The sequence below is a fragment of the Dipteris shenzhenensis genome, chromosome 1 (genome assembly GCF_047967505.1).
Source record: "Dipteris shenzhenensis isolate YYH24624 ecotype China chromosome 1, Dip_SZ_1.0, whole genome shotgun sequence".
In the NCBI taxonomy this organism is placed as follows: Eukaryota; Viridiplantae; Streptophyta; class Polypodiopsida; order Gleicheniales; family Dipteridaceae; genus Dipteris; species Dipteris shenzhenensis.
In genome coordinates this window covers 45,425,208-45,438,242 of record NC_141596.1, presented here as the reverse complement: position 1 = coordinate 45,438,242, position 13,035 = coordinate 45,425,208, and the positions used below count along the sequence as shown (strand labels likewise).

Here is a 13,035-nt window from a genome sequence, read left to right as displayed (position 1 = left end):
GTGCGCTCATTCGTGGTATGCATTGGGTTGCAATGGATGATTTATAGGCCATTTGGATGCATTGCGGTCCTTGTTGGATGCGCTGATAGGCCCAAATTGCCTTGTGGGATGCTATTTTTTATGGACGCTTCGCACATGGATGCTATTTTATGCTGAGGGACAGCTTTGACACATTGTTGGTGATGCACTGATAGTGCTATGCTCTCTTGGATGAGATATAATTGATGCATATGCCAGTGGACGGTGTTTATGCTTGAGTCATTTGGCACTTATTGGCATTTTCTTTTGGGCCAGATTTGCTCATATGGATGCATAGTATATGCACATGAGTCAGATGCATCTTTTGATGCTTCGAGCTTTGAGTTTTTTGTGATATTTTAGTCTATTGTGGCATACACATTTGGGTGCACATGGTATTTGGTGTGATTCTCTCTTGCAGGGACTAGCATTTGGGATTTTGTTTCATTTGCATCATGGCATCCTCTTCCATGCCTGAAAAGGAGTTTTTCAGCATTAAAAAGATTGATGGGACAAACTTTTCTTTGTGGAAAGAACAAATAAGGGATGTGCTTATTCAAAAGAAGCAGATTAAACCCTTGGCAGGGATTGAAGCTAAGCCTGCAAATATGTCTGAGGATGATTGGAATGAGTTGGATGCATTAGCAAAGTCTACTATTAGACTTCATCTTGCAGAGTCAGTTTATTTCACAGTAGTAAATGAGCAGACTACGAAAGATTTGTGGAAGAAACTGTGTGCCACTTATGAGAAGGAAACTGCCTCTAATAAAGTTTACCTCATGAAGAGGTTGTTTAAGCTGCAGATGAAGGAAGGGGTCTCCATTGCTTCTCACTTGAATGAATTCAATATTATTTTCAGCCAGCTTCAGGCTCAGAAAATGAATTTTGATGCGGAGACTAAGGCAATATTTCTCTTATGTTCATTGCCATCCTCATGGGATACCTTCCGTACAGCTGTCAGTAACTCTGCACCTGGTGGAGTACTGAAATTCGATGATGTTGTGGGTAGCTTGTTGGACGAGGAGATTAGACGGAAGTCTATGGATGGCAACAAGCAGGATGCAGCCTTAAATGTGCAAAGGGGCAGATCACAATTCAGGGGGAAGTCCCAAGAAAGAGGGAAGTCATGTAGCAAATCCAGGGCACGGAACATTGAGTGTTACCACTGTGGCAAGAAGGGCCATATGAAAAAGGATTGCTACAAGCTGAAAAGAGAGCAAAAGGATAAGAAAAAGAATGCAAATTGGGGTGCCTAGACCTTGAGAAGATCATCTAGAGTGTCTAGACCACCTGATAGGTTTGTTCCAGGGGTAGACTATGTGATGCTTACTGATTGCGGGGAGCCTTCTTGCTACAAAGAGGCTATGATGCGTGAGGATCAACGCAAGTGGGAGTATGCTATGCAATCAGAGATGAGTTCACTTATGAAGAATAAGACTTGGGACTTGGTTTCTTTGCCACATGGAAAGAAAGCATTGCCATGTAAATGGGTCTACAAAATGAAGGTCACAGGTGATGATGTGCCTAGGTACAAGGCCCGATTGGTTGCTAAAGGGTTCAAGCAAGAGAAGGGTGTGGACTTTGATGAGATATTCTCTCCGGTTGTGAAGATGACCACACTTAGATGCATGCTTGGACTAGTGGCAGTAGAGGATATGGAGCTTATGCAAATGGATGTTAAGACAGCTTTCTTGCATGGGGATTTGCATGAGGAAATTTACATGGTGCAGCCGGAAGGCTTTGAAGAAAAGGGCAAAGAGCATTTAGTTTGCAAGCTAAAGAAGAGTCTCTATGGTCTTAAGCAAGCACCTAGAGAATGGTATCAAAATTTTGATGCTTTCATTCGATCCCAGGGTTTTAGAAGGAGTGAAATTGATCACTGCCTCTACACTAAAAGGGCTAAGGATAATAGCTTGATAATCTTGGCACTATATGTGGATGATATGCTATTGGCTAGCAAGAATACTTATGAGCTAGATGCATTAAAGGCCAAGTTGCATGAGGCCTTTGATATGAAGGATTTGGGATTTGCAAGTCATATTCTTGGTATGCGCATCACGCGTGATCGGAGTAGGAAACTCCTTTGGCTTTCACAAAAAGAGTATGTTACCAAAGTATTGCAACGTTTCAATATGGAGGGGGGGAAGGCAGTGAGTACTCCATTGCCTCCATATGTGAAACTGAGTCATACAGATAGTCCCAAATCAAATGAGGAAAGGGACATGATGGCCAAGGTTCCTTATGCATCAGCAGTTGGGAGTCTTATGTATACTATGATAGCTACTAGACCAGACATTGCATTTGCAGTGGGAGTTGTTAGCCGGTATATGGCTAATCCAGGAAAGAGGCATTGGGAGGCAGTTAAGTGCATCATGAGGTACATGAAGGGTACCAAGGAGATGTGCATCTGCTTTGGTAAAGGAGACATGCGTGTACTTGGGTACACAGATTCAGACTATGCAGTGCATGTGGATAGTAGGAGATCCACTTCTGGTTATGTGTTCACCTTTGCAGGTGTTGCAGTGTCGTGGATGTCTCGCGCACAAAAGTGCGTTGCTTTGTCTACCACAGAGGCTGAGTATGTTGCAGCCACAGAGGGTTGCAAGGAGGCTATATGGCTTGATCGGCTAGTGGGAGATTTGGGGATTCATACAGGTGTACCGACATTGCATAGTGATTCCATGAGTGCTATTCAGCTAGCACGGAATCCGGTCTTTCATGCAAAGACCAAACACATTGAGGTCAGGTACCATTTCATCAGGGAGGTACTTGAGGAGAAGCGCATAGAGCTTGTCAAGGTTCTTACAGATGATAACCCTGCAGATATGCTGACGAAGAGTCTACCTAGTCAGCGGTTTGAGTATTGTCGTGTATTGATGGGCATTGGATAGTATGCTCACTGGTTGTTCTCCCTTAAAGGCATATTGTCCTTTAAGTGGGAGGTTGTGGGGGTCAAAGGTCACTATGCCTTTACCCCGGTTATGTACAATACTCAAACACATATATAAATGAATGAAAAAGAAGATTAGGGTGGTTCTGCACCCACCAAAACTTGTGTGGCTCTCTATGTCTCTCTCTCCTTCTTCCATTCTTGCTTTCGTTGAGAGCACTCTCATATGGAATCCTTGCATGGGACCTTATCTAGTTTTCAAGTGATAGCTAATGTGGAGGAATGATGAGAGTTGGCTATAGATGTCCAAGCTAAGTAGGGTTTCCAACATGCAAACGAAACTTGCCAACTAGAGGAGTATAATGCACAGTTAGAGAAGAGGTTGGATGATGATAGTAGAAGGTGTTATGAATAATTACCTCTCATGGTAGTCGAGGTCATGGTTGCAGATGAACTAAGCAAGAAGAACTCTCGAGCATGATGTTGCCAAGGAGTTCTTACAAAAGGCTAATGGAATGAGGCCTCTGGCATAGCTAGTGAGAGAGACCCTCAAACAACAAAAGACCTAACTGATGATATGAGGCCTCTCGCATAACTAGTGAGAGAGGCCCTCAAACAACAAAGTTCAAGACCTAACAAACATCCAACTAGCCCTAAAGGTGGAAAAGCGACCTAGCCAAACCAGTTGGCTTTATCTAAGGACAACTTGAAGAAAAAAACACAATGAGCTCAAGCTGAAAAGAGGGATTGAAAGTAGAAACTCAAAAGAAATGGGAGATTTCTAAAGCACATGGAGGCAAAGCTAAGGAGTTGCACTTACAAAGAGAGGTGAAAAGATGGAGGCCAACAAAAAGGAAATCTAGTGTACATCATAGCATCCCCTTATGTCCAAGGAAGGCATAACTTTAGGTCATGCTTAATAAAATTTTAAGAATTATTGATGAACCATAAATTGTCAAAACGTGAGGGAACCCCTTCTTGGTAGCTTTTGGCGTGTGGGGGCCTGATCTTGGAGACCAAAGACATTTGTGCATGTATATGAGATCTCTATATTTAGGGTGCAAGTAGAAATGTTAGCGTTGTCCTTGGTAGAACCAAACATTCGGTTCAGTCTGAGGGCACCACCTCACATTTTTTAAATAAGCTTTCCATTTTTCCATCCAAACATTTGGTTTAGTCTAGCACCATGTCACATTTTACAATGATCTTTCCCTTTCTCCGTCCACCCCAATGACCCACATTGTGTCCAAAGATACCATACCCATATCTAATCCTCCTTTCCCACCTGCTTTGAAATTGATGCCAATACAATGAACTAGATGGACATCTTTATGACGCATCTTAAGAACCTCATTAATAGTTTTCTTCAAGAGCCAAACTTTCTACTGCATTGTTTTGTCACTCCTTTGTCCATTCTACTAAATTGAAAGGAGTTACGGATACACCACTCTTGCTTTGAGATCGAGAAATATACACATACATTTACAAGGCCTTATCTACTTTCATGAGCATGCATGTACATACATCCCATCCATCCCCCCTCCCCACCCTTGCCCCCTTCTTTCCTTCTTTCTCCCCACAATAGATGTATGTGCCTTTTTGCACATGGAGATATTTTGTAACCCACATATCAAACGATTCCAAAAAAACATTGCTATTTGCTTTACTTGAAAGTTGATTAGATTCCATAAGAAGTGCCTTGCTCATTTTCAAGAAATAACATATATTTACACCAACTTTACAGTAGTGAGCTCTTTAGATAATAAAATGAATCGTATGAAAGGGGAAAAAATGGTTCAATTCATGAAAATTTCTATGTGGGATGTGTACAACACTCTACAATTTGGCACTGAAGTAGTGATGGATTTTAAAAATGTATACAAAGGTACCCAAGGACAAACGACTTGGATAGAAAAGGGTGTAGTTGTTTATATCCTCAATTAAAAATGAGTCCAACTTTTCTACCTTTAAAAAAAAGAATGAGTCTAACTCAACCAATCTTTACAAGATCATGAATCATTATCATGTGATGGATTTGAAAATGTCTATATGTTTTTACTCTTTCAATGTTGGAATAGTATCTCGTCAATTTTTTAAATAAGTCATGTAAATTAATATTTACCTCTAGCTAAAAAGACTTTTTGGAAGAAGGTTTGAATCCCAGTAACGATGATGCAAAATAAAGAAATAGGTTTGATGTGCTCCAACAGTCTCTTAATGTAGTTAAAGATTCTCGCTCTTGAGAGGTGAGGCTCATGTTTTTCCAGTGGTCCAAGGTGCTCAAGTTGTAAGGCCCCCATATGAGGAGAAGCCAAGTGTGAGCTCAAGACACTAGATGGATCCTGACTTGCATGTCAGATGAGGTATATCAATGAGACCGTTGATGGTAGAAAGGTGATTGTGTGGGAGCCCCCTATTCTTGCTGGGGCCTGGGGGGTCCTAGAGGGGCCAGCGGCCCCCCTGGTGGGGGTTCGGGGGTGAGAGCCCCCAAGGCGACGGTATAGGGAATATTCCTTGAATATTCCATGGACGACTAGTCGGTTCCACTGACTAGGTTGATTGGTCAGCTTCACCGACTAGGTTGACTGGTCGGTTCCATCGACTACGTTGATCCAACTACTGCCCTCATAGCTATAAAGACGCGACCTCCCCAATCCATTGTATTAGATCAGATTTTCTAGCAGAGATCTTCCAGCTAGTAGCTCTTCACCTAGTATCTGTCTAGATCGCCATCTAAGCTCCACTGTGGGAGCGCACGGGTGGATGGAGCCATCATCTATACTACATCAGTATTGAAGGAAAATTTTGTTCCTCTCCAGTTTGCTGTGTACTCTCTATTCTTTGTTTAGTTTCTGTTCTGCTGTGTCGTGTAATTTAACACAAGTGGGATTTGGATGCTACTGGGCACATAATCAAGGTGACTTCCCTTAACACTTTTGAGGGGTGAGTTGAAGCTCTTGTTGTGAGTCTTTTATGGGATAAGTCCAAAGCTTAGGTTAGTAAAGGGGAAGGAGGACATGATATTGGATGGGTAGCATGTGAAACTTGAGGATCCACGGATTTTGGGGGATTCGGTCTAGACATATTAGCCTATTACAAAGCCTTGGTTTATGTTGCTTAGAGGCACAGCTTTGAAGGTACAACTATTATGGTGCCTTTGATGTCTTGACTTGGGGGCCCATACAATGGAAAAGTAACCCCATCTCCCTCTCAATAGAGCACGCTTGGCATCACCTAAATTCAAAGTGGATGAGGGGGTAATGATATGGTGCGTGGAATGCTGGGGGAATAGAATAATGTAATTAATGTTTTTGCAAGCTAAGAAAGACCCTTAGGGACCATTCAAGGATCTCCCTAGGGATGAATGTACCTCCGCGCACTCTTAATACGGGTTGTGGCTTGCCCTTTTGAGATGGAGAAATTGAGAGAGCAGAGTAGGGTGGGGGGGGGGGGGATTCCTAGGGGAGTTTCCTCTAGTAGGTAGGTTTGACAATTATTTTTTGAGCTAAACTGAAAAGTGGTATCTTAAATAAATATTATGGGAGACTTAAAATTCATTAGACCTCATTTTGGGCATGGCATATCCAGGCCTAGTGCCCAAATTGAGAAGGGGGTGATAAGAGTCACTTCCCTCATTTTTGGTGCTACATGTCTCATTTTGATGATGACAACGCAACTGCCTCTTCTTATATCTATAAGGAGGATTTTATTATTGCACATGGCTTTCAAGGGCACTTGGTCGGTTTATATGTCATGTGAGGTTGGAGAGGGGGGGGGGGGGTACGATAGGTTAGGGATGCTTTATAAGCATCCCTAATTTAGCACCGCGAAGAATAGGAACCTAGAGCTTGGTGCTACATTAGGAATGGTTTATAAGCATGCATAACCCTCAACATGGTCAATTCTCTCAAGAGAGTAGGCTGCATAAGCTCCGATTCCCTCTTCATTGTGCTTGGAGGGAAGCGGGTTGTGATAGGTCAATTGGGATTGGTCCTTGGTTCGGTGCTCGACCAAGGGTAGAGGAATAAAGGTCATGTTGTCTATTTATTATTGGAATGCAACACGACGAGTATTGAGGAAGATCCCCATTCTATTACATACCTGATTCTCCATTAGCCTCTTGTCTGTGATATACATAATCCCATTTTGACAAGGTATCTTATGACAGTGTGTCAAGTGTGTTGACCACCCATTTTGACAAGACCTCAAGGTAGACCTCGACACTGTGTTGCCATTTGCGATCGCTCAAAGATAATAAGTAGTGCCCCAAATGTGAGGGGCATCCTCTTTTTTAAAAGCTCGAGGGGCCCTTGCCTTGACCTATGCTACACGCAACAAGGTTTGACTTCGCAGGCTGCCACAGACGCCCTACCATTGTCCTCTGCGTGACATCTGCAATGAGGAGCATCCTCTTAAAACTTTTGTATGAGGGGTACTCTAAGAAGTTGTTCCTCACATAGTCGGGGTGCGAGCACCCAGATGCTTGACAATGACACCTTGGAGGTGCAAGCCGGGTGCCCAAACGAGCAAGGCTTTGCAAAGGGTATGAGATTCGGCACCAGTGCCCAAACATCCGGACTGTGCCACCACACCTCCATGCCTTGTGTAAATAGTTGATGAAACCCCCTAGAAGGTACAATCAAATTTTTTGAGTGACACGTGTCTGCAGGAGCGCAAGCCACGTGGCAAGGGGAACAACACGTGCGAAAAGGCAGATTGTTTTTTAATTAATAATAAAAATTTGATTGATATTGACATTGTCTAATCTCTTCCGGATTCGCACGTTTCGCCAGCACTGAAAGCAGAACGATTTTGACCCTTCTCCACAGCCACACGTGTGGGGCTTTCTCTCTCTTGTTGTGACACGCCCGAGCTCCAAGGTTGCAGCTTGCAAAGGCCACAAGCCATCCCACAAACACCCAACTTTTCTCTCTGTTCGGGATTCGCAAGTTTTGGCATGCCCCATTTCGCTCTCGTGCACCAGTGCTCGCGGCCCTCTCTGTCTCCCAACCTCCATGAACTCCCAGAACGCTTTTGCCCCTCTTCTTCCCCCTCCGCAGCACCATCAGCACCAGCAGCACCAGCAGCTACGCTTCTGCCTTTACCACTCCATCCCCGCTGCACCTACTCCAGCTCTCATGGCCAGGCAATGGCGGGCTGCACCGTTCCCGGACTCATGTCTCCACCCATGAGAAAACGCAGAGCTCGCTCGAGTGCCTTGGCAGCCCTCTCGCGAATGAGTCCGCAGAGAAACCCGTAACGCTTTGTAGAGGGAATGCACTGTTGAAAGATCTTCTTTGGGCGAGCTATTCGTCAGAGATTTTTTTTCCTTCTGTATCCTACCCCCACCTGGTCTATTAGTGAGGGTCACCAGTTCTATGATCTATCTGAGACCTTGCTGCGTGTACTTGCGAAGAGCGATCTTCGTGGAGGGTTCGTAAATGGCGAGAGCACCCATTGTTGCCATGGACTTCCTGGGGCCTCAAGGGGGCCAAGTTGAAACGACTTTGGACGATCATCGCGCAAGAGTTTTGGAGCCAACTGCTTCGATGATGCCCACGTTCCAAGCTGCCACAGGTGTCTGGCCTGCGCATGCAAGCGGAGCTGGAACACCAGGGGAATTGTCCCCAACAAGTGATCACAATCTCACAGTGCGCGAGCAGAACGTCGTCAACACAGCGGGTAGGCTAAATGTCCACCCGAAGCCAAAGGATGCTACGGTCTCATTGGGTAGTGGCGGTGAAGAGACCAGAGTCGAGCGAGGCTCTTCTAATCCTTCGGCTTCTGTAGAGAGGACACCCTTAGATAAGCCGCTAGAAGAGCTAACAGAGGAGGACATTCTGCAGTTGACTAGAGAAGACTGCCGGCGTTATCTAAAAGAGAAAGGTAAGCTTCTAAACAAGGGTATGCATCTTTTTCTCTTTGAGTATCATGTATTCATACACATTTGGTTTCCATGGAAAGCTTCAAGTGAAGGGTGTAGAGAACGAGTTACTGATAGATTTAGGGCCTTGAGAGGCGAAATTGAGTTGAGATTTGAGCTCATGCTTGACCGATTTTAGCTGAAGCAATACGTGATTTGAGGCAAAATTGCATAAAGGTTTAATGATAGCAAGTGTCCTGATTCTTCAAATAAAAAGGCGCATTGTTTTCTTGTATAAGTTGCAATCTGGCCTCAGCTCATTCGTAATCCCTTATGGGCTTATACCTCAAGAATTTCTATCCGCTGTGTTAGAACTGTTAAAAAAATGAAGCCATGAATCAAATAAAAGGTGCATTGTTTTCATGTGTAAGTTGCAATCTGGCCTCAGCTCATTTTTAATTCGTTCTGAGCTTATACCTCAAGATTCAAGAATGACTATCCACTGTGTTAGAACTGTTTAAATGAAGCAATAAGAGATTTCAGGCGAGATTATAGCGCATATACGTGCTTGAGGCAACATTACAGCTTGCACCTATGTCCTGATTCTTCAAATATATGGTGCATTGTTTCATGTACAGGGTACTAATCGCCTCTCAAAAACAGTTACTAATCCAGTTCTGAGCTTATACCTCGAGAATCACTATCCAGAGCTTTAGAGCTGTTTCCTTGAGTTGCTCATAGGGGAGGTAGTGGAATCATCTATTGCTGTAGAGAGATTAAAGATTCGTTTGTACTTTCAAATTTCAGGAATGAGACGACCATCTTGGAACAAATCACAGGCAATACAACAAGTGCTCTCCCTCAAGGGGCTGTTTGATACGAAGTCTGACGAGGAGAGGAAAGCAAATGGAACTAATGGCTCGAAGAAATCTTGTGCTTCTTCTGATCAAGCGGCTCACAGACAGGAGAAAATTCCACCACAGAGAGAGCATTTCTTGTCCAAGGAATTCACGCATCAACAACAACCTCCTTTGCCTTCCTACACCCAGCAACATCCACCGCCCACTGTCGGACAGCAATCTTCTTCACCAGCTTACAGCTTGCAGCCGTCTCCCTTTCATCGCCAGCAGCACTCTTTGCCTTTTCATAATCATGTGAGGATCTCTACTCTCATTGCATCGATTGATCTCGTGTGGCATTCTGAAAAAAATCGAGTACAGATTTTGCTCATTGAGGTACGGCGTGATAAACCTTCTGCACTCTTTGATATTATATTAGTCCTCAACCCTTGACTTCGCCTCAGTTGCAAAGACTAAAACTAAGTACGTTATGCGGTCATCTTTCCCACTGACCAGTAGTGATCACTACAGGTTGCAGATGAAAGGGTCCAAGAGCTCTGTGCAAGATCTGAGAGGATACTTGACAGACACGGCAGACACGATTTACATATAACGAAGCAATCAGCTCACGATCATCCGGCCAATTTGTTCGGAGCTGATACCAATGGAATTCCTGTGCAATCTACAGGTCCTAGCTCATCGATACCATCCTTTCTTCAATTTACAACTGGCGTACCATCAAATGTATGCCCTGCAAGCATCGATTTCTGCAGGCCTTTTCACCCTGATGTGAACGAGAGTCGTATTACCTCTCCGACATGTTCCCAGTACATGCAAGCAGTCCGGTAGGCGATCAATGATTGATACAATTTAGCTAAGTAAACCCAACAAGCATACGGACTTTTCTCGCTCATTGATGTTGCATTTTGTAAATGTAGCGCGAGGAAGCAACCATCTGCACAGCTGACTATATTCTATTCGGGGATAGTGAATGTGTATGATGATGTGCCCGCAGATAAGGTGAGCCTCTCGGATTCAGGAGGATTGAAAGTTTTTCTCGTAAAGTCTATAGAGATCCTCATCGCATCGCATCTCCTTGCTGTCGTTGCAGGCGGAGGCCATAATGCAGCTAGCTGCGAGTGGCGATTCTTCTAGGCCTTCTCCTTACTGGAGTATCAAATCGTCTATTGATCTTGCAATTGTGCCACCAGCTCATACACCAAGCGTTCTGCCTACGCCAAACATCATGCTCAGTTCTCTTGTGTCCACAGCGCCTCCTATGGCTTCAACTTCCCCATCCCTGTATATACAACAATCCTCACGGGCGGCAGAGCCGGGTATTTTCGATAGCGTTTCTCTCTTGTGGCGTATAGAGGGAGTTTGGCTCCGAACTTGAATGCTTGCTAATCATTTGTTGCTTCCCTCCTGTTACCAAACAGAACATCAACCTTCTAGGAAAGCATGTCTGCAGCGATTTCTGGAGAAAAGAAAAGACAGGTAGAGAGGTGGCGCCCGTTGATACTGGGTTTGCTGTTGTTGATCGAGATTCCATGGGTTAGATTGGTGATGACGGTTGGATACTGGGATGCAGGTGTCGACTGAGAGCTCCTCACGCGAAGTCGAGGAAGCTGGCAAGTGAAATGCCCCTTCAGTTGGTTGTAGGAAGTCGGATCACAAACATGAACGAAGGGCCTCAATCATCGTCTGGCTTTCCTTATTCTCTGCCATGTTCTTCATCATCAGCTCAGGGGCACATCCTCACACAATCCAGCGGAAGCGAGTCGTCTTCCCCGACTAGGCCACCACATACTCCTCGACAGACGAGCTCCAATGAGCATGGCACATCTCCAGGAAGAAGATCAAGCGAGAAGCAAGGTGCTGGCGTCGTCCAAGACAAGCCATCTTCACCAGGAGTGGAGTTATCATCTTCCCCATCGCTGCAGAACTCCAACAGCTAGGATGATCTACAATTCCGTTCCAGGAATTGGATATCTTCAATGAGATTCAATCATCCTCCATGAGCTTCAACGGTTCGAGGAAAGTTTTAATTCTTCAAGGAAAGATTGAATTTCTTCAACGAGATTCAATCAATTCCTCAATGAGCTTCAACGGTTCCAGGAAAGTGTTGATTCTTCACGGAAAGATTGAATTTTCTCAATGAGATTCAATCAACTCCTCAATGAGCTTCATGGTCCCAGGAAAGTGTTGGTTCTTCAAGGAACGATTGAATACCTTAAATGAGATTCAATCAACTCCTCAATGAGCTTGAACTGTTCCACGAAACTGTCGATTCTTCGAGGAAAGATTCAATTTCTTCAATGAGATTCAATCAACTCCTCCATGACTGCAACGATTTCAGGATAGTGTTGATTCTTCAAGGAAAGATTGAATATCTTTGAGCTTCAACGGTTACTGGAGTGTTGATTCTTCAAGGAAATGTGTGTATTATGTGAACCCAAATGCCTTGTTTGGTTCCTGATCTGCAGTACTGAAGACGATCAAGTCTGCAAATTTTGTTAACTGCCCCATATGCTAACATCATACTCGGGATGGCCTGCCTGTACAGACGATCAGAGTGACTTTTGACATGACATTGCAAGTTTTATTACTACCGAAACGGCTGCCCAATTTGTTCTTTTTTTCCTGCTCGATTGTAGAATGCTTTTGAACACAGAGCCACTGTTCACTTGTGCATGGCAAATTTTGGAAATTAACCTTCAAATTTGAAAATGGAAGGTTTTAAAGCCTGCAAGTTTTAAGGAATTAGTTGCTCAAAACCTACAAAATTTCAATTCCAACCTTTGAAATGTTCAAATTGAAAGTTTTTGTATCGTTGAACATTGCATAGAGCCCATTCGTCTCAAATTTGTCTTTGCTAAGCCAAAATGGTTCTTACTATTATAGTTCCTGGTTCAGTCATTGATGTAGCATTGACTGTGGTGTACAAAATCCATGACGAAAAACGTCAGAGGCTCCACTTATGAGATCTACACGACATTTCAATCGCCAAACATGCTAACTGACCGTCTTACCTCAACAGTAATTCTTGCTCGCTTCCATGAATTGTAGGTAATTATAAAGATTGCAAGCTACCAACAATCATGCGCTCTTGAGGTCAATTTATTGATGGCTCTTTACCATAAAACAATAATGCATTTCATTCAAAACGGTGAAAAGGCTATCATAGCAGAGGTGGGATAGGAATCTCCATCCCACCAACTCCACAAAGAAACAAAAAACGGGCACAGGCGGAGAGATACAATCAATCCCTAGCTTGTCAAGAACAGCAAGAATCCCCTTTATCGCGACTCTTTAATGTAAAGCTTGGTGGAATTTTTTTTCAATGCACTTCTCTTCATGCAAACCCTACAATGTTCATGATCATGTAGATCTCTCCTTGAACGTATCTATCACATTAAGTGGTT

General features: G+C 43.8%; 1 protein-coding gene across 2 annotated transcripts; it reads left to right on the top strand.

Moving 5' to 3' along the window:
- Nucleotides 1-7,877: 7,877 nt before the first annotated feature.
- Nucleotides 7,878-12,274, top strand: LOC147905921 (uncharacterized). 2 transcript variants are annotated; one of them, XM_087375546.1, is made up of 7 exons: nt 7,878-8,794; nt 9,579-9,925; nt 10,142-10,455; nt 10,549-10,630; nt 10,722-10,947; nt 11,050-11,107; nt 11,202-12,274. In XM_087375546.1, the coding sequence occupies exons 1-7, from the start codon at nt 8,350-8,352 to the stop codon at nt 11,566-11,568; spliced, it is 1,839 nt and encodes a 612-aa protein (XP_087231672.1). In that variant the 5' UTR covers nt 7,878-8,349; the 3' UTR covers nt 11,569-12,274. The 2 variants fall into 2 exon arrangements, with proteins under 2 accessions (XP_087231672.1, XP_087231664.1); XM_087375538.1 differs by having other exon boundaries at nt 9,579-10,006.
- Nucleotides 12,275-13,035: the final 761 nt, after the last annotated feature.